Source organism: Sciurus vulgaris (genome assembly GCF_902686455.1).
Source record: "Sciurus vulgaris genome assembly, chromosome: 1".
NCBI classification, from domain to species: Eukaryota; Metazoa; Chordata; class Mammalia; order Rodentia; family Sciuridae; genus Sciurus; species Sciurus vulgaris.
This window is the reverse complement of record NC_136461.1, coordinates 130,500,546-130,522,433: the sequence shown is the minus strand read 5'-3', so window position 1 is coordinate 130,522,433 and position 21,888 is coordinate 130,500,546. Positions and strand designations below refer to the sequence as shown.

Here is a 21,888-nt window from a genome sequence, read left to right as displayed (position 1 = left end):
TATATATGTGTGTGTGTGTGTATAGATATATTTTTTAAAAGTTAGGTGTGGTGGTGTGTGCCTATAATCCCATCGGCTTAGGAGGTTGAGGCAGAGGACTGCAAGTTCAAATCCAGCCTCAGCAATTTAGCAAGGCCCTAAGAAACTCAGTGAGACCCTGTTGTCTAAGATATTTTCAACAGGTCTGGGGATGCGACTCAGTAGTTAAGTGCCCCTAGGTTCAATCTCTGGTACGAAAAAAAAAAAAAAAAAAAAAAAAAAGGCAGAAATATTGAGTGTAGTTTATTGGTGAACTTACTGATGGATACATGATCCTTGGTAGCAGCAAGACGAGTGAATTCCCTGAAATTTGGGTTAGAAGGAGGGGCATATATAGTAGTCAGGAAAAAAAAGTGACTTCATCCCAGCTGGAATGTACATGGTTTAGCACAAGCTAATATCAAGTCCTCAGGCAATTGTAAAGGTGCACATACCACTCTTATGGTTGTGTTTATTTATAGTTTGCTGGGAAACTATGTAAGGAAAACAGATCATGGTTATTGAGGGGCAATCATGGCACTTTCAACTCAAGATGGCTGTATTCAGGTCAAGCTTTGAAAAAAGGAACATTTTGCAGGGCATGGTGGCACATGTCTGTAATCACAGTGGCTGGGGAGGCTGAGGCAGGAGGACCAGGGCTGGGGATATAGCTTAGTTGGTAGAGTGCTTACCTCACATGCACAAGGCCCTGGGTTCAATCCCCAGCACCATTGAAAAAAAAAAAAAAAAAGCCAGCATCAAAAATTTAGCAAGGCCCTAAGTAACTTAGCATCTAAAAAAGGACTGAGAGAGAGAGAGAAGAAAAAGGTATATTTCTTGGTGGAGTATGCCTTAATTCCAGTGACTCAGGAGGATTTCAAGTTTTAGGCCAGCCTCAGCAATTTAGCAAGACCCTGTCTCAAAATAAAAAATAAAAAGGGCTAGGATGTGGCTCACTGGTTAAAAAAAAAAAAAAATATATATATATATATATATTTTTTTTTTTTTTTTTTACTCTCATTTTCCCTCCCATCATCAGAACCAATAATGTAATGCCACAATAAACTAAAAAAATAGTTGCTTCTGTCTCATCTGAGAATTACTATGTAGATGACCAATAAATACAAAACAAAGACACACTTAGATGATTCTGGGCTTTCAGTCAACAAGTGCTTTTCAAACTTTAATGAGTTTAAGAATCACCTGAAGATTTTGTTAAGGCAGATTCCTGGGCATCCCTCCCAGTAGGTGTGGGGTAAGGCCTGAGAATGTGCATTTCAATCAAGTTTCTAGGTGATGCTGACATCTCTGCCCAGGACCCACACTCTGAGCTGCGCTGAATGAGGCTTTTTATTCAAATGACATTTTCACAATGAATTCCATTGAATTCCCTTTCTCTCTCCCTCTGCCCCCACCTTCCATAATAGGGGTTGAACACAGGGGCACTAAAATGCTAAGCTACATCCCCAAACCTTTCTTAAAATTTTAATTTAGAAACAATGCCTTGCTAAATTGCTCAGGCTGGCCTTGAATTATAATCCTCTTGCCTCAGCTTCCTGAGTAGCTGAGATTACAGGCATGGACCACTAAGCTTAGCCATAAATATATACATTCCAGTCCCAGCAAAACATTGCAATTTTTACTTTTTTTTTTCAAGAAGTAAAACTTACATGAAATAAAATTATCATTTTGTTGCTGAAAGCTCTGTCCTTGTCCACAATACCAGTCCATTGAGGAGGGCATGGTTTTGAGAAAAAGGAAAAAGGTTTATTATTTTGCTAGCAATGGAGAAACACAGGGGATTCCTGTCCGGAAGGCTGTGATTCTTCCCATCAGCAGGAACAGGGGGATTTTAAAGAGGGAACTCAAAGGCTATATGCCACCTGTTCTCCATTGGAGTTGTAATTCACTTGTTAATTTTAGATAGTTATTTCTGAGATCTTCTGGTACCATCCCCAAAGTCTGGATTACTTCATTCTTATGGTGGGTGTGGATTCAAGGAAAGATAACTGTCTAAAATGGGGAAGGCTTCCCTTGACATTTGGGAGTGGGAGAGATTAGGGAGGAGCAGGGACAGAGTAAGAGAAAGAAACATGGCCATTTTAAAAATCAATTGAGGTGGCAGAGCAGTGAGGGCTGTATTCAAAACACGAAGTGAACCACTGTTAAAATTTGATATATTTTGATGAATGAACAGCTGGGTCATGTACTACAATCAAATATAGAACATTCCCATCTACTGAAGTTCCCCTCTACCCTGCCTGGTCAGTCTTCATCCAATTAAACATTCTTATGGTTAACTCTAGAGCTTCAGAGATGTTAATTAAGAGTGAAAAACCACAAATAACAAAACTTCCCATTCCCATGTCAAGCATCTACTTGGCGTAAAGTTTGCCAGGGTCAAGGAGAACCTGAAACAGAGAAGCAGGAGAAGAGACTGAGAATTCTGAAGGGGCTTTTGGGTTTATTGTATAGCCCCAAGCAACCCACTGCAGACAAGTGTCATGAGCTTGTTACAAGGGAGTGGGGAACTAAAGATCCAAACCTTGGTTAATTTTTGAACAAAAGAAAATTTAAAGTCAGACACCAAAAGCCATGCAAGAGAGAACTTAATTATAAGTGAAAAGCAAAGTAAAAGCAAAGTGAGGTTCAAGCAGAGAGAGAGCTCAAGAGAGAGTCTGTCATCTTCAAGCAGAGAATGACAAAGGAAACAGTGTTATCTACAAATTTATTGCTGTTTGATATTGATACCGCCAGTTATTTGTGATGAGTTTTGCTTCCTCAAATGTTGAAGCATAACACCAGAGAAGCACACTGAGGCAAGCATATATAGAGCAGGTTTTATTTAAAGGTAGTAACACAGACTTCTCCCAGGAGGGAGAAGGGGGACAAGGCTGGTGTTCTGAAATCCCAAGAGCACCCTGCCCCTCTTACAGACTAAAGTTTCCTTTGTTCTCCCACTTTCTCCCCACTTATCTCTCTCCTTCCTGTCTATGTGACTAGGCTCTGGAGATGCTAGTGAGATGGCAAAAAGGTGAGAAGCAGATGGGCAGAGGGAAGGGCCAAATGGAGTGATTCAGGCAGGTAGGGGCCCAGGAGGCATTGATTAGCAATTCCCTGCCTGCAGCCTTTTGGAAGGAGGCAGGTAAACTTGGTGATCAAAGAGCTCTGGAGACATTGACATTTCATTCTCCCAGGGCTTATCCCCAACTTCTCAGACTTGTATGGCCTCCATTTCCTTGATTTGACCCTATCACCTACAATTTTGATTTCAATGTCAGAAAAACTGGAAATCATCTTTGTACTCTTTGCCAAAGGTGTTCAACTCCTCCTTAACATTGAGCAGTAGAGTTTTTGACCCTAGTTGGTCCTTTCCAACACTATGACAGAACTGTCATACTGGCCATCCTCTTCAGGGGTCTTCACCTACAAGTCAATTCTATCTTAATGTGGGTAATGAGGTCACTGAAAGAACTCACCTTGGTGCACATTGTACTATGAAAGAAATCTCTCTTCTGAGATAAATTGAGAAACCTATGGCCATAAATCCTAGCTTTACAAATGACCCCAATAAATTATCAAGTGATAGTCCCCTAAAAGGGCTAAGGAAAATATTAAAGATCTTCCCTGTCCATGTGCCTGCCATGACCTTGGCATATTCTTGATTGAACAGCTAAAGAACACTGACTTCTCCATTGGCTCACTCACAAGAACTCAATCATTGCTGGGCATGGTGGCACATGCCTGTAATCCTAGCAACTTGGGAGGTGAGGCATGAGGATACTGAGTTCAAAGCCAGCCTCAGCAACTTAGTGAGGTCCTCCTCAACCCAGTGAGACCCTGTCTCTAAATAAAACACACACACACAAAAAAAGAACTCAGTCTCAAGGCTATCACTTCCTCCCTTTGGGGATCTGGACAGTCCTTGGGGGGATGAAGTATTCTTGAGGGAATCACTAGGTCATGAAGGTTGTTAGAACAAAGCTTTACTTGTCCTAACTTGTATTTAAGGAGTCCCACTAGGAATAAGATTTTGGAGTCTCACCTATGGAGAGGACACTCTGAGCAGGACTTTCCAGTCCAAACCCTAAAAAACTGACTCCCCAGCTACATGATTTCAGGTGTTGGTGTTTCCCCCAATCTGGTGATATAATTTCTTTCTCTCTTATCACTTTTGTGTTTGCTCTTGCTTTCATATTATTACTAAAATAAATACTATCTTATATAAAGGGAGTGTTTTTATTGTCCATCAGGTCCAACCTGCCAAATCCAGCAGTTGTATATATACTTAACACTTTAACATTATAGCCCCTTAATCTTTCTTGATGTAGTTCTTGACTGGTTCCCTTTCATTCTACCTGTTTATTCTCAAGGTTTGCATACCTGTTGTTGTTGTTGTTTTGTAAGTTCTTTGATTGTGCATTTGCCTTGAAAGTAATTTGAAAACTTCAAAAGTAACTTAAAGAAAACCTGTGACCCTGCCATGTTTTCGGTTCAAATTCCACTGCTCATTGCAAACTGCTTCCTAATAATTGAATTTTAAGTTGAACTAGGAGGATATTCTGGATTACTATGAGACTAAAGATCAGATATATTCTGAAGAACATCGAAATCAGCTATTTTCAGAATATAGGAGGCATTGGGAGCACAATGTATTATGAAAGGTCTCATCTGACTTGTTTTATTCTCAGTACACTTCTGAGTAGAAAAGCTGTGGTTAGGTTCACCGATACCATGTGTTTTGTTTTATTTTTGAGACATGGTCTCTTTTTTTCTGTTTGTTCACTTGCAGTTGGGTAGATTGAACACAGGGGTGCTCTGCACTGAGCTACATCCCAGTCCTTTTTACTTATTTATTTTGAGACACCCTCTTGCTAACCTGTGCAGGCTGGCTTCAAATTTGTGATCCTCCTGCAGTTGCACCTCTGTGTCCAACTTCACAGATAACTTTCAGGTACTTTTGATTGCTGCCCAAAGGCACTGAAGTCAACTTACAAATAAACCAAGAAAACAAACTTGAATGTGGTAATAACATTTAATAATCACTTGTCATATATAAATGCATTTGTTGATAACTTTTTAAAAACTGTTCATCTTAAGCATTAAAGTTTGCCTTTGGGGTACATATTTTGTCCTTGTCAAACTGAGCTCTCTCTCTCTTTCTCTCTCTGCTTCCTGGTTCCATGTCCTGAGCTACTTTCTTCCACAACATTCTTCCACCATAATGTTCTGTCTCACTGTGGCACAGAGCAATGGAGTTGCCATCTATGCACTGAGACCTCTAAAACCATGAGTCCCAAATAAACTTTTCTTCTTCTAAAATTGTTCTTGTCAGGTCTTTTGTTACAACAGCAAAAAGGATGACTAAAACAAAGGATTTACACAAATCTTTCAGGCCAAACATTCTATATCAATATTCTTTCTGTTTGTGTTCATTACTCATGCACTAAAACAATTCTCTCTGGGCATGGTGATGTGCATCTGTAATCCCAGCAACTCATCAGCAACTTAGTGAGATCCTAAGGATTTAGCAAGACCCTGCCTTAAAATAAAACATAAAAAAAGGGCTGGAGATGTGGCTTAGTTGTCAGGAGTGGTGATTTGAAAGACAGTCTTTGAATACTCCAGTGACAGGAGCACAGCTTAGCTGGGAACTCCTGGTACAAAGGCACAGTTGAGACTGCCCAGTTGCTATGGTGACACCCTGTTCAGAGGAGGTTCCATGCTTGCCATTGGACTATCAGTCTTCAGATACCAGCTGCTTTGGTAGAGAATTATGAGCACAGAAAAGATAATAAAAATTGGCTTCCCAGAACTTCGATCTTGGTCCTGTGTGTTTTGAAGAAACTTTCTCACAGAAAACACTTTTTATGTTAAAACCTATAGAATAAATGTGCTGAGCTACTCTGAGTCATTACATCTCTATCAGGGTGTAATGTCCCGCCTATCTCCGTTTTCTATGTGTGTCTATTTGTCTTTTCTAATCCCCCATCGCCCCTTGCCCAGTTTCTGAATTAACTGCCATGCAGGTCATGGCACTCAGTGGTTAATTATTCCTGGGTTCAATCTCTGATACCAAAAACATAACAATAATAAAAACAATTCTGTCCTAGGAGAAGTGAGGTGAATATGCAATATGTCATAATTTTATGTCCAAATTGGCACACTTTTGAGAGTGAAAGGATGTGATATTAATAATTAGGCAAGGGTACATGATCAGCCTGAGTTGAGATAATATGGCTGATCAATTTTAAAATATGTATAAACTTTGTGTGAACAAACATGGCTTTAAGACTAATGTCTTAAAGTCATGCCTAGTCAGCTGGGCATGGTGGCACAAACCTAGAAGTATAGCAACTTGGAAGGCTGAGGCAGGAGGACCACAAGTTCTAGGCCAGCCTCAGAAACTTGGCAAGATTATGTCTCAAAATAAAAAATACAAAGGATTAGGGTATTAGGAAATGTAGCTTAGTGGTAAAGTGCCTCCGGGTTTAAAGCCAAGTTTAAAAAAAAAAAAAAAAGAAAAAAAAAAAAAAAAAAGAGAGAAAGAAAAAAAGAAACAAAGAAAGAAAGAAAGAAAGAAAGAAAGAAAGAAAGAAAGAAAAGAAAAGATGTTGTTAATCAAATTTAAACACATTTCATGACAAATAATCATAGTAGATAATCTGTAAAATTTTCAACTGCAAACTAAACTCCAGTAGTCAGGCACTATAATACTACCAGATCAACGGTGTAGTTAATAGCCTGGATGGTGGAACACACCTGTTATCCCAGCAACTCCAGAGACTGAGGCAGGAGGATGGAAGTTTGAAGCTAACTAGCCTCAGCAACTTAGTGAGACCCTGTCTCAAAATAAAAAAAATAAAGAGTGCTAAGAATATAGCGCAGTAATAGAGCACCCCTGGGTTTAATACCTGTTACTGTTTTATTTTTTTTAAGTATAGTTATGATTCATTTGCAGTTCTTTGAAAATAAGCCTTTCTAAAATAAAATGCCTATGCATATACACATAAACACATTTTCTTTCTTTATACTTTCTATTCTAGATTTAACCTTTACTAATAACATTGAGCTTCTTTTGCCTTTTAAGCCATAGTTTGGAAAACAATAAAGGTCTGGGCAAATATGTTTTAATAATCTCTTTTTTCCTATTGGGTTACTCAAAAATGCTGATTTTATATACCAAAATGTTTTGTTTTGCACTTGTTCTTTCTTTGATAATATAGCTAAACTCCCAAATTTTAAAATAAGACTAAATTCCACCTCATAACTTTATACTCATATTTTCTATTCTCATCTCTCTTTCTCACTCTCTCTCCCTAACCCAGTCCAGATAAATAGATAGATAGACAGATAGAACTACTAAGAGCTATATGCCAGCATATTACAGCTTTCCAAAACACACAAATGTCTCATTTGCACACATAGGATTTTAATTTATGAAGGTAATGAGTGACAGCATAGATAAGTCCATTTCCACTGAAATAAGAATTTAATTTATTTATCCCAGAAGTTTGGGAGGCTGAAGCAAGAGAATCTTGAGTTCAAACCAGCCTTAGCAATTCAAGGAGACCCTGTCTCTAAATAAAAAAATATTTTTTAAAAGGGATGGGAATGTGGCTTAGTGAATAAGCACCCCTGGGTTCAATCCCCAGTTCCAGAAAAAAATATATATTTATTTATTTTTGGTATTGGGGATTTAACCCAGGAGCACTTCACCACATCCCCAGCCCTTTTTTTTTGAGAAAGGGTCTCATTGAGTTGCTTAGGGACTTGCTAAGATTCTGAGGCTGGCTTTGAACTAGCTGTCCTTCTGTCTCAGCCTCCCAAGTCCCTGGCGTGCACCACCCACCCTGCTTACATAAGAATTTATTATGTACATTTCTTAAGAAAAGGGGACCCTTCACACTTTGCAGGGCTACAAGGGAAGCACCAGGTTTTTACTGCTTTTCTTTATATATTTGCAGTACTGAAGATTGAACCCAGGGGCCCCAGCCCCTTTTTACCTTTTATTTTGAGACAGGGTCTCACTGAATTGCCCAGGTTGGCATTGAACTTGAAATTCCCCTGCCTCAGCCTCCTGAGTTGCTATGATTACAAGCATGTGCCACCAGCCCCTCAGAAGCATTAGGTCTGGGTAGGAGGCAAACAAAAAGAGCAAAAGAGAAGTCAAGGTTAGAGCCTTTCGTAGAGTTTCTGTAAGAAAGGAAAAGCAGGGTAAGAAGTTTAGGACTGAAGCTAGACATGGTGGCACATGCCTGTAATCCCAGTGACTACAGAAGCTGAGGCACAAGGATCACAATTTTAAGGCTGGACTCATCAATTTACTGAGGCCCTAGCAACTTAGGAAGAACTTGTCTCAAAATAAAATATAAAAAGGACTGATGATATAACTCAGTGGTAAAGTGCCCCTGGATTCAATCCCTATTAACAAAGAAGAAAAAGAAGGAGGAGGGGGGGGGGGGGGGGAGGAGGAGGAGGAGGAGGAGGGGAAATAGTTATTTAAGATTGGTGAATCTGTATAATTCTGGCAGGCCCTGGGCTATACAGTATAGGGCTGGTTTAAATGCCTGGTCCCTACCCTGAATTGTCTTAGGGAAAACATTAGTTTGGTATGTGAGTTTCATATAGCAAGTGGTTTTATGCGGTTTGGGGATTGGCTGGTTTACATATGACAGATGCGACAGAAACATTCTGTGCTGGGCTCTGTGCTATCTCCAACAATTGGCAAGCCTGGTCTCCACCTGGGCCAGCCAAAATTTTAAGATGGTAAAATACCATAAGGTGCATGCCTGTAATCCTAGCTACTCAGGAGTCTGAGGCTGTAGGATTGCAAGTTCAAGGCCAGTCTTAACAATTTGGAGACCCTGTTTCAAATTAAAATTTGAAAAACTCATAAGACACAGAGAGTTTTAGAAAGTGTCATTAATGTAACCCTATGCTGAACTTAATAGTGTGATGGGCTGACAGAGCTGGTTCCATGAGAATGTTATAGGCCAGACAGACTCCATTTTGCTCTGAGACTCCATGTTATGTAGGAAATAAGCTTCTCCCATGGGAACACCCCACCTCTGTACCAATCAACAATTGCTTAGCTTCTCCCATGGGAACACCCCGCCTCTATTCCTATCATCAGTTTCTTAGCATGACATGTTTAGCAATATAAAATGACAATTCTTATGTAATGAAAAATTGCTCTCTTTTGATTCCTATTGCTCCTAAATAATATACCACGTGAACGGTGATTGTGTGGATATTAGTAACCATTCTTTAGTTTGTACCTGGGTAAGGGGCATTTTCATCCATTTCCCCCTCTGTTGATGATCTCATGATGTTAGTCTGTAATTTCGAATCATAGCAACAGACAATTCATGATTGATGTGATGTTTGGTATAAGAACCCCTACAAGGGCTGGGGAGATAGCTCAGTTGGTAGAGTGCTTGCCTTGCAAGCACAAGACCCTGGGTTTGATCCCCAGCACCACAAAAAAAAAAAAAAAAAAAAAAAAAAGAACCCCTACAACCCTATGGTCAGGGCTGTTCTCCCAATAGCCATTTTTGGGGGGCATTGTGTGAGACAGTCAGCTGGCTGGCTTAATAAAGACTCTAAAATTTGGACTTCTCATTGGTGATCGGTCTGTTCTTAAGTTGTGCCCCCATAAAAATAGGTTTATAGGTTTACAAAAGAAAAGTGTAAGGAAGACTGAGACAGGAGGATCAAACATTAAAAGACAACCTCAGCAATTTAGTGAAGCCTTAAGCAACTTAGGGAGACCATGCCTCAAAAAGGGGAAGATCCAAGATGGCGGACTAGAGGAAGGCTGTGTTCCTCGTCACTCTGTACCTCGGATTTCAAGCAGAGGATATCTGTTTCTTGGTGAGGCAGTTTTTGCTGCTTATCGATCTCCTGTTGTTTACCCCGTTTGTCTACTGTGATCACTGGCAGGCTGCCAGCATATCCACACCTTTTTGAGTGCAGATTGCTCACTGTCAGGCACCTATCATCCGCCATTTCCCTGCCTCTTGCCTTTCCATTGCCTGCCTTTCACCTACCCATCACCCACCACCCGAATATTACCTCCGATCGTCCAACAGCAGTCAGCAAACTGACTGCAATCTGCCAGTGGAGCGCCAGCTGCCTGCTGTTGCCTGGAAGTTCGCTGTCACAGTACCTGCAGGTTTGGGTACACGTGGCTGCTGCCACTTTGAGACAACAGTCAGTCCCAGTAGGATCTCTGGCCTTACTGACTGAGCTCTGTCTCCAGGATCCTTCAGGCCAACTGATCATTCCCTGCCTCTGGGGCCCTCACACAGACTGACTGCTCCCCGCCACCAGGACCCCCAGAACGACTGACTGCATCCTATCACCAGGACCCCCAGAATGACTGATTGCACCCTGCCTCCAGGATCCCGCAACCAGACTGGCAACACCCCACCTCCAAGACCTCCCACTGACCACGCCCACACCCTGAGCTACAACTCCCCATTTGCCAACACATTTGGATACCAGAGAGGCCATCTTGGATTACCCTGGAAGCCCTATCTCCCATCTTTAGGTGGGGCAAAAGTCATCCTGAGACTCCTCCTGGAGACTTGAAGCTCATTGTCAGGTACCTCTCATACATCAGGCTACTGAGGACTGGGAGGATTGAATACTATATGACTGTTATAGTGTAGATTTTCTTTTTCTCCTTATTGAAAAACTTTAAGTTTTTATTTCTTTACTTTTCTCGCTCTCTTTTCCTTTTGTTTACCTGTTCCCTCAGAATCTCTTTCTTCCTTTTTGCATGCTAACAACCAATTTCTTTTGATTACACTCTCACACTTTTTATTATCTAGAACTTCTATATATTCTTTTCTTATCCCATTAACAGCTACATCCTACACCCCTCTGCATCCTCTTTGTCCTCCATTAGAAACTGCAGACCTTATTGCAAATCTATTTCTTATACTGAAGATAATAATTGAACTCATTCTGTTTATTATGACAATATTGTTAATCCTCATAGGGGCTATTTGGTTTTGCATTGCATACTGTCTGAACTGGGCACTGCTAATATTAATCTTCCCCTTAAAGAAAAGGTTGTAGAAACCTATAGGGTCACTATAAGCCTATAGGGGGGAAACTGCAATACCCCAGATCTGCACTGCTGGAGGGGAAGATACATGAACAACATGAAAAAACAAGGGAAGAAAATAATCCAAACAAATCTAGATTCTATATTAATAGAATCCAGTGACAGTATGGTAGAAGAAATGTCAGAAAAGAACTTCAGATTATTCATGGTTAAGATGATTTGTGAAGCAAAGGATGACATAAGAGAGCACATGCAGGCAATGAGTGATCATACCAATAAGCAGTTGAAAGAGCAACTGCAGGAAGCAAAAGATCATTTCAACAAAGAGATAGAGATTCTAAAAAAAAAAAATAAAAATAAAAAAAGTGGGGAATCCTTGAAATGAAGGAAACAATAAACCAAATAAAAAAAACTCAATGGAAAGCATCACCAAGAGACTAGACCACTTGGAAGACAGAACCTCAGACAATGAAGACAAAATATTTAATCTCAAAAATAAAGTTGCCCAAACAGAAAAGATGGTAAGAAAATATGAACAGAATCTCCAAGAACTATGGGACATCATGAAAAGACCAAATTTAAGAATTATTGGGATTGAGGAAGGCACAGAGATACAAACCAAAGGAATGAACAACCTATTCAATGAAATAATATCAGAAAATTTCCCAAACTTGAAGAATGAAATGGAAAATCAAATACAAGAGGCTTACAGAACACCAGGTGCACAAAATCACAACAGATCCACACCAAGGCACATTATAATGAAAATGCCTAACATACAAAATAAAGATAGGATTTTGAAAGCTGTGAGAGAAAAGCATCAAATAACAGATAGGAGGAAACCAATATGGATATCAGCAGATTTCTCAGCCCAGACTCTAAAAGCTAGAAGGACCTGGAACAATATATTTCAAGCTCTGAAAGAACATGGTTGCCGACCAAGAATCCTATACCCGCAAAACTAACCTTCGGATTTGAAGATGAAATAAAATGCTTCCATGTTAAACAAAAGTTAAAAGAATTTACAAATACCTGGCCTGCCTGACCCCCAAGATGAGCTTGGACGCCATTGGGCAGAGCTAGCCAGCCTCCCTGACCTCAAGCGGAGGTCGGATGCCATTGCTGAGCCTGCACCCCTACCGCTGAGGGACACTGCACTTCCCTCTGTGCTGACTCCGTGCACCCTCGCTGGGGCTCCCAGGCTTCTTTGGAGACTGGTGCAGGCATTTTGAATTATTCCTGAGGGCGTGGCCATTATCGTCGGAAGCGCAGCTCCCTTTCTGAGACACCTACAGGAGACTGCAGGCCCTTTGACAGGACTCAGGATTCAAGAAGAGGAGGTATTGAGAGACTAGGGACCAACTCAGAGCAGTTGGGTGAGTCTCTCTTACTGGGCAAGGCTCTCTGATGGATCAGTAGACCAGGACTGCAGGGATCTTTGTGGAGTAGAAATGCCCAGTGAGACTACTCTGCTGGAGCCATGAACCCAGATAACTGGGAGCATTGTAGAGGAGGACTGCCCAGCAAGAGGCTTCAGTGCAGAGTGAGGGTCCCAGGACTGGGCATTAGGTCCAGTACCCAGGGAATGTTGTAGAGGAGGCCACATTGAGAGAGTCCTTCACAGAGCCAGGTCCCCCAGACCAGGTGATACTTCTGGGCCTAAGGGAACGTTGCAGAGGAGGGCTGCCCAGTCCAGATGGTAGTTCTGAACCAAAGAGAACTTCTTGGAGGAGAGATGCCCAGCAAGATGTCCTTGGTGAGTCTTCCCCACTGGGTGAGGCTTTCCCACCAGGGTGGTAGAACCAGAGACACAGGCCCAGACCAGCCACACCTCAGCCCGTAGTCTAGTCCCCCTTTTGACTGACCATCAGTCAACAAATGGAGGCGCCTCTTCCCACCACTAGGAAATACATACCACTTGAAGTCTACCATCTCTAGAGGGGCAGCTTCCTTGTGTATCACTGCATTATCAAGTTCCTCCAAGACTTCAGGCTACTGAAGGCTAGGAAATCTACAGGGACACTATAAGCCAATAGAGTTTCACTACTAGGGTAGATACCCTACCAACATGAGAAAACAAGGGAAGAAAATGTCCCAAACAAACCTAGATGCTACATCAATAAAATCCAATGACAGAATGACAGAAGCAATGTCAGAAAGGGAGTTCAGAATGCACATAATTAAAATGATCAGAGAAGCATACGATGAGATGAAAGAGCAAATGCAGGCTTTGAATAATCGCGCCACGAAACAGTTAAAAGAGCAAATGCGGGAAGCAAAAGATCATTTCAATAAAGAGAGATACAGAAAAAAAAAAAAAAGACAGAAATCCTTGAAATGAAGGAAACAATAAACCAAATTAAAAACTCCATACAAAGCATAATCAATAGGATAGAACACCTGGAAGACAACTTGAGACATTGAAGAAAAAATATTCAATCTTGAAAACAAAGTTGACCAAACATAGAAGATGGTAAGAAATCATGAACAGAATCTATAAGAATTATGGGATATCATGAAAAGGTGAAATCTAAGAATTATTGGGATAGAGGAAGGCACAGAGAAACAAACCAAAGGAATGAAAATCTATTCAATGAAATAATATTAGAAAATTTCCCACATCTGAAGAATGAAATGGAAAATCAAGTATGAGAGGCTTATAGGACTCCAAATATACAAACTTACAATAGACTCATACCAAGGCACATTATAATGAAAATACCTAACATACAAAATAAAGACAGAATTTTAAAGGCTGCGAGAGAAAAGAATCAAATTACATTCAGGGGGAAACTAATAAGAATATCAGCAGATTTTTCAGCCCAGACCCTAAAACAACATTTTCCAAACTCTGAAAGAAAATGGATGCCAACCAAGAATCTTATACCCAGCAAAACTTACCTTCATATTTGACAACAAAATGAAATCCTTCCATGATAAACAAAAGTAAAAAGAATTTACAAAAGAAAGTTGGCACTACAGAACATTTTCAGCAAAATATTCCATAAGGAAGAGATGAAATACAATGATGTAAATTAGCAAAGGGAGGAACTACCCTGATGGAATAGCCAAATACAGGAGAAACCAAGTCATGTCAAAAAATAAAAATGAGTCAAATGACCAGCAATACAAAATATATCACAATAATAACCATGAATGTTAAGGGCCTGAACTCATCAATCAAAAGACATAGACTGATAGATTGGATTAAAAAGAAAGATCCAACAATATGCTGCCTGCAAGAGATGCATCTCATAGAAAGAGATACCCATAGACTAAAGGGGAAAGGATGGGAAAAAATGTACCATGCACATGGACTCAGCAAAAAAGCCGGAGTATCCATCCTCATATCAGATAATGTGGACTTCAAGCCAAAGTTAGTCAGAAGGGATAAAGAAGGACATTTCATACTGCTTAAGGGAAGCATAAATCATCAAGACATAACAATCATAAATATCTATGCCCCCAACAGTGGCTCATCCATGTACATCAAACAAATACTTCTCAATTCCAGAAATCAAATAGAGCACAACACAAAAATACTAGGTGATTTTAACACACCTTTCTCACCACTGGATAGATCTTCCGAACAAAAATCGAACAAAGAAACCATAGATCTCAATAACAAATCAATAATTAGGCTTAATGGACGTATACAGAATATACCATGCAACAAAGTGTGAATACACTTTCTTCTCAGCAGCACATGGATTCTTCTCTAAAATAGACCATACTCTATGCGACAAAGCCAATGTTAGCAAATACAAAAAATAGAGATACTACCTTGTATTCTATCAGATCGTAATGGATTGAAATTAGAAATAAATGAGAGAATGAAAAACTGAATCTACTCCAATGCCTGGAGATTAAATAATATGCTATTGTATGATGAATGGATAACAGAAGACATTAGGAAGGAAATAAAAAAATTCTTAGAGGTAAATGAGAACAAAGATACATCAGATCAAAATCTCTGTTTCACTATGAAAGCAGTACTTAGAGGAAAAGTTATTTCATGGAGTACATTCAATAAAAAAAGCAAAAAGTCAACAAATAAACAACCTAACACTATAGCTTAAAGCCCTAGAAAAAGAAGAACAGAGCAACACCAAAAGTAGTAGAAGACAGGAAATAGTTAAAATGAGAGTTGAAATCAATGAAATTGAAACAAAAGAAATAATGGAAAAAATTGACAAAATAAATATTTGGTTCTTTGAATATATAAACAAAATTGATTAACCCTTAGCCACACTAACAAAGAGAAGAAGAGAGAAAACTCAAATTACTAAAATTTGGAATGAACAAGGAATAATCACAACAGACACGAGTAAAACACAAAACATAATTAGAAGCTATTTTGAAAATCTATACTCCAACAAAATAGAAAATCTTGAAGATATCAACAGGTTTCTAGAGACATGTTGGGACTAATGACACGTTAACTAACTCAGGCTGACTACTTACTCCCTGGCGAGTGAGCAAGATCAAGGCCTCAAAGGCAGTTTCAATAGTTAATGATGATAAATCCAACCACCATCAGGGATTGGTTAACAACAGTTTCGCGAACATGATCAGCTTGTGCTTGCCATATAGTCCTATAGGACTCTCACCTGCATGAACAACCCCCCCTCCCCCCGCCGCCCCGTACCTTGCTGACCTTTAAGCTAATTGGTTCCTGCCTAGCCCCCATCCTACATAAAAGTTGTGTAATTACCTCAATAAATGAGATTCCTGCTGTGCCCCGTGCGCTGACAGACCTCCCAGCTCTGGTGTATTTGCTTTGCCGCCGACACTCATCATCCTGCTCGCCCGTATTCTCATCAGGTGGGCCCTGAGGAGGTACATTGGACCTTGTTGCCCAACAAGGAGCAATAGAGACAGATGAATTACCTAAACTGAATGAGGAGGATATACACAATTTAAATAGATCAATTTTATGTAATGAAATAGAAGAAGTCATCAAAAGCCTACCAACAAAGAAAAGTCCAGGACCAGATGGGTTCTCAGTCGAGTTCTACAAAATCTTTAAAGAAGAGCTCATTCCAATACTCATCAAAGTATTCCATGAAATAGAAGAGGAGGGAACCCTCCCAAACTCATTCTATGAAGCCAATATTACCCTGATAACTAAACCAGACAGAGACACATCGAGGAAAGAAAATTTCAGACCAATATCCTTAATGAACATCAACGCAAAAATTCTAAAAAACTTTTAGCAAATTGCATACAAAAATATATTAAAAAGATAGTGCGCCACGATCAAGTGGGTTTTATCCCAGGGATGCAAGGTTGGTTCAATATCCGGAAATCAATAAATGTCATTCACCATACTGACAGACTTAAAGTCAAGAATCACATGATTCTTTCAATAGATGCAGAAAAAGCATTTGATAAAATACAGCATTCCTTCATGCTCAAACACTAGAAAAAACAGGGATAGTGGGAACATTCCTTAACATTGTAAAGGCCATCTATGCTAAGACCATGGCCAATATCATTCTAAATGGTGAAAAATTGAAAGCATTCCCCCTAAAAACTGGAACAAGCCAACGATGCCCTCTTTCACCACTTCTATTCAACATTGTCCTTGAAACTCTAGCCAGAGCAATTAGACAGATCAAGGAAATTAAAGGGATTCGAATAGGAAAAGAAGAACTCAAACTAGCCCTATTTGCTGATGACATGAATATATATTTAGAGGAGCCAGGAAATCCACCAGAAAACTTTCAGAACTGATAGTGAATTCAGTAAAGTAGAAGGCTACAAGATCAATGCTCATAAATCTAATGCATTTTATACATAAGTGATGAATCTTCAGAAAGAGGAGTTAGGAAAACTACCCCATTCACAATAGCATCGAAAAAAATAAAATACTTGGGAATCAATCTCACAAAAGAAGTGAAAGATCTCGACAATGAGAACTACAGAACACTAAAGAAAGAAATTGAAGAAAACATTAGAAGATGAAAGATCTCCCATGTTCTTAGATAGGCAGAATTAATATTGTCAAAATGGCCATACTACCTAAAGTGCTATACAGATTCAATGCAAATCCAATTAAAATCCCAATGATGTACCTTACAGACATAGAGCAAGCAATTATGAAATTCATCTGGAAGAATAAGAAACCCAGAATAGCTAAAGCAATCCTTAGCAGGAAGAGTGAAGCAGCAGGTATCACAATACCAAAACTTCAACTCTACTACAAAGCAATAGTAACAAAAACAACATGGTATTGGTACCAAAATAGGTAGATCAATGGTACAGAATAGAGGACATGGACACATATCCAAATAAATACAATTTTCTCATATGAGACAAAGGTGCCAAAAATATGCAATGGAGAAAAGATAGCCTCTTCAACAAATGGTGCTGGGAAAACTGGAAATTCATATGCAACAGAATGAAACTAAACCCCTTTCTCTCATCCTGCACAAAACTCAACTCAAAATGGATTAAGGACCTCGGAATCAGACCAGAGACCCTGCATCTTATAGAAGAAAAAGTAGGTCCAAATCTTCAACATGTCGGCTTAGGATTAGACTTTCTTAACAGGACTCCCATAGCACAAGAAATAAAAGCAAGAATCAATAAGTGGGATAGATTCAAATTTAAAAGCTTTCTCTCAGCAAAGGAAACTATCAGCTATGCGAAGAATGAGCCTACACAGTGGGGCAATACCTTTGCCACTCATACTTCAGATAGAGCACTAATATCCAGAATATATAAAGAACTCAAAAAACTGTACACCAAGAATACAAATAACCCAATCAACAAATGGGCTAAGAATATGAACAGACGCTTCACAGAAGATCTACAAGCAATCAACAAACATATGAAAAAATGTTCACCATCTTTAGTAATAAGAGAAATGCAAATCAAAACTACACTAAGATTCCATCTTACTGCAATTAGAATGGCGATTATCAAGAACACAAGCAACAATAGGTGTGGAGAGGATTTGGGGAAAAAGGTACACTCATACATTGCTGGTGGGGCTGCAAATTAGTGCAGCCACTCTGGAAAGCAGTATGGAGATTCCTTAGAAAAATTGGAATGGAACCACTATTTGACCCAGCTATCCCACTCCTTGGCCTATATCAGCATACTACAGAGATACAGCCACATCAATGTTCATAGCAGCTCAATTCACAATAGCCAGATTGATGAACCAACCTAGATGTCCTTCAATTGATGAATGGACAAAGAAACTGTGGTATATATACACAATGGAATATATACTCAGTCATAAAGAAGAGTAAAATTATGGCATTTGCTGGTAAATGAAGTTGGAAAATATGCTAAGTGAAATAGTCCAAGCCCAAAAAAACCAAAGGCCAAATTTTTTCTCTGATAAGTGCATGATGGGGGGTGGCGGGGGGAAGAGAAGAATGAAGGAAATTTGGATGATGCAGAGGAAAAAGGGGTGGGAGTGGGTGGGGATGGAAAAACAGTAGAATGAAACAGACAGTATTATATATGTATGAGTACATGAATGGTGTGGATCTACATTGTGTACAACCATAGAAATGAAAAGTTGTACCCCATTTGTGTACAATGAATCAAAATGTGTCTGTAAAAATAAAAAATATTTTAATAAAAAAAAAGATTAAGAAAAAAAGCAACCATCTCAGAAATGCAAATCAAAGCTACATACCACTTAACACTCAATAGGATAACTAGAATGAAAAAGCAAGGAATTAACAACACATGTTGAAGAGGATGTGGAGAAATCAGCATCCTCATACAGCCACTATGAAAAATTTGATGGTTCCTCAAATAGTTAAGTACAGAATTACCATATGATCTGGAAATCCCTCCCTGAAAAAATAAATAAATAAATAAAAAGGACTGTGGATATAGTTCATTGGTTATACACCCCTGGGTTCAATACCCAATACCAAAAATAAAAATAAAAGCCCTCTGTTCTCCCTAATGGGAGATACATAGCTTCTGGAACAGAAGTATACTGTGTTTCCCCTTTGCTATTAAAGAAATAGAAGTTATTTTCCCTTTTTTCTCAAAATCTTATCTTCATTATTGTATTGGCATTAGGAACAAGAACTGAGCCTTCAGTAACACAACTCCCAAAGAATGTGAAAATACAAAACTTCTCTCTGTCCTTTTTCTCTCCAGCATTTTCCCAGAGTTTCAGTGCCAAGATTTTCCTTTTTAATGGGAACCTCTTGCATTTAGTCACCCATTTATTCAATTGCTCACTTTTTTCAACATTCATTTATTTTGCAGATAGCAGGCACTATGTTGTAATTTAGGACATCCTCAGTTTTCACAATGTGAATGTTTTTAGATTACTTTGAAAAAAAGAAAAAGAGCCAAAAAAAGAGCCCGGCATGATAGTATGTTTCTGTAATCCCAGTGGCTCAGGAGGCTGAGGCAGGAGGATTGTAGTTTCAAAGCCAATCTCAGCAATTTAACTAGGCTATAAGAAACCTAGTAAGTCTCTGCCTCAAAATAAAAAATAAAAAGGGCTTAGGATGTGGCTCAGTGGTTAAACACCCTTGAGTTCAATTCCTGGTACTGTAACAGTAGTCTATTTTATCCTTTAAATATAGCCCATACTGCTCTTCCAGTGTGATTTATTTTTAAAAGGACAGGTTTCTCTTCCTCTCTTCTTCCCCCTCCCTAATCCTCCCACTCCCACTCTCAGGGAAACAGGATTACCTTTCTTCCCCATCCTAGGCAACAGTTATCTGTCCTTGAGTACACACCCACCACAGGAATGAAGTAATTTAGACTTGAGGATGGCACTAGAAAATCTCAGAAATTGTCTCCCAAACTAACAATGAATTACACTTGTTACAGATGGAATGTAACCTTTGAATCACCTCTTTAAAAGCCCCCTCTTCCCCCTGATGGGCAGAAAAACAGCCTCTGGGACAGAAGTCCTCTGGGCTAGCAAAGCAATAAAACTTCTTTTTTCATTTTCTTAAAACCATGCCCTCAATGCCTGTTGGCATTGGGGACAAGGACTGAGTTTTTGGTAAAAATCAAAAAGAAAAAAAAAAAAAAAAAAAAAAGCAAAGAAATTGAAAGCATCTAATCATAGTTAAGCATGTGAATTTCAAATCCAGCCTCTGCCACCTATTTGTTATGGGACATTGGCCTGGTTGAATTGTCCTCTCAAGATTTGTTTCATCAGTAAAATGGAAAGAACAATATTATTACTTTTTGTATGTGGCACTGGGGATTGAATCCAGGGGCACTTTACCTCTTAGCTACATTCCAAACCCTTTTAAAAAAATTATTATATTTATTTTGAGAGAGGGTCTTGCCAAAGTTTCTGAGGCTAGTCAGAATTTGCAACTCTCCTGCTTCAGTCTCCTTGCCCTAGGGTTACAGGTGCAAGCCACCATAGCTGACCCTCTCAGAAGAAATGTCCAAGTCACAGGATCCTGTCACCGTTCTGGCCTCAGGGTACATGGTCTTCAACCCTGGAGGCACCCTTTTCTGAATATGGTTTTTTGTTTTGTTTTGATAGCAGGGATTGAACCCCTGGGCACTTAAGCACTGAGCCACATTCCCAGTCAATTTTTTATATTTTATTTAGAGACAGGGTTCACTGAATTGCTTAGGGCCTCACTAAATTACTGAGGCTGGCTTTGAATTTGCAATGCCCCTGCCTCTGCCTCCTGAGCTGCTGGGATTACAGGTATGCCTCACCTTGCAGTGCTCTGAGTATGCTAATGTATTCCTCATTTTCCCTTGCATCTGGCCTTCTCTGTTTCAAATTCATCAAATGAAACGCACCTCAAGCAATTTAGTTTTGCCTGTGAGCCCTGTATACCTTGCTTGGTGAAGTGCTTTATGGCCTCCAGGGCATCACAGTCCACACCTCCTAACCCTGCAGCTGAATAATACTTGTCTGCAGAGGTCAGTCCTATCTGTTACTGTGGGTTTCTGCCAAATACTTTTTGTGATGATTTAACACTTCAAGTCCACCCTTCCCTTGCTTTCCCCTCCTCTCATTTGTTGTGATCTTCCCCATCCCAGTATCCAGGGGTGACTGGATGATTGTCGATTGTCCTTCCTTCCTTTCTCCCCCCCCCCGCCCCCCCCCCCCACAGAGATTTATTTAGGATAACATACACATTCAAGTAAGAATGCAGGCTATCTCAGGAAAGATACTTTTTTTGAGGGGGAAAAACAAGAAGTACAAGTTTGAGGGAGAATGCAGTCATTCTGAGAGTGAGAAGCTTTGGGGGTGAAACATTCAAGGAAGAATATGCCCCATCTTCAGAGGGAGACACCAAGAGGTGTTGTCTTTTCTGATTCCAGAGGGGGTCAGGTACAAAACCTGCCACTGTGGAATCACTAAAGGGAATGGTTTTCTTTCTAAAACCTGTGATTTTAAGATACAGATGAATATTTCTGAAACTGCTATACATTTAGACAAGAATTATGCAGTTAATTAAATGGATAGATGGTGGTAAGAGAAATAGAAAGTATGGTAGTCCATTTTCAGAATATAGTATTCGGCCTTAATTGCATATGATTGTACCCATTTTAATTATAGCCCGTCCCTTTGCCCACTGTAATTTTAAAATTAGTCAGTTGCATAGATTGTACCCGAGTCCTCCAATCAGGGTGAAGAGCAGCGCTGCACTCCTTAGGTATATAAACTGGCAGTCTACTCACCCAGCATGCTTGCTATCAGGTTCTATTAGCATGCCCTTCTGGCAGAAGTAAAAGATTTACTTGCTCACTGACTTTCAAACACGTGTTTGATTTCTTGGGGCATGTCAGTATTTCTAACAGTGGGAGCCTGGTTCTCA

General features: G+C 39.7%; 1 protein-coding gene across 1 annotated transcript in view; it reads right to left on the bottom strand.

Moving 5' to 3' along the window:
- Window positions 1-2,178: 2,178 nt before the first annotated feature.
- Window positions 2,179-21,888, bottom strand: part of LOC306665182 (uncharacterized protein) — a gene marked incomplete at its 5' end in the record, with an annotated part of 55,537 nt that continues 35,827 nt past the window's right edge. The window contains one exon of the mRNA XM_079146510.1: window positions 2,179-2,429. Within this exon, the coding sequence (XP_079002636.1) occupies window positions 2,419-2,429 (11 nt within the window). The 3' untranslated portion in view covers window positions 2,179-2,418. The remainder of the gene's footprint in view (window positions 2,430-21,888) is intronic.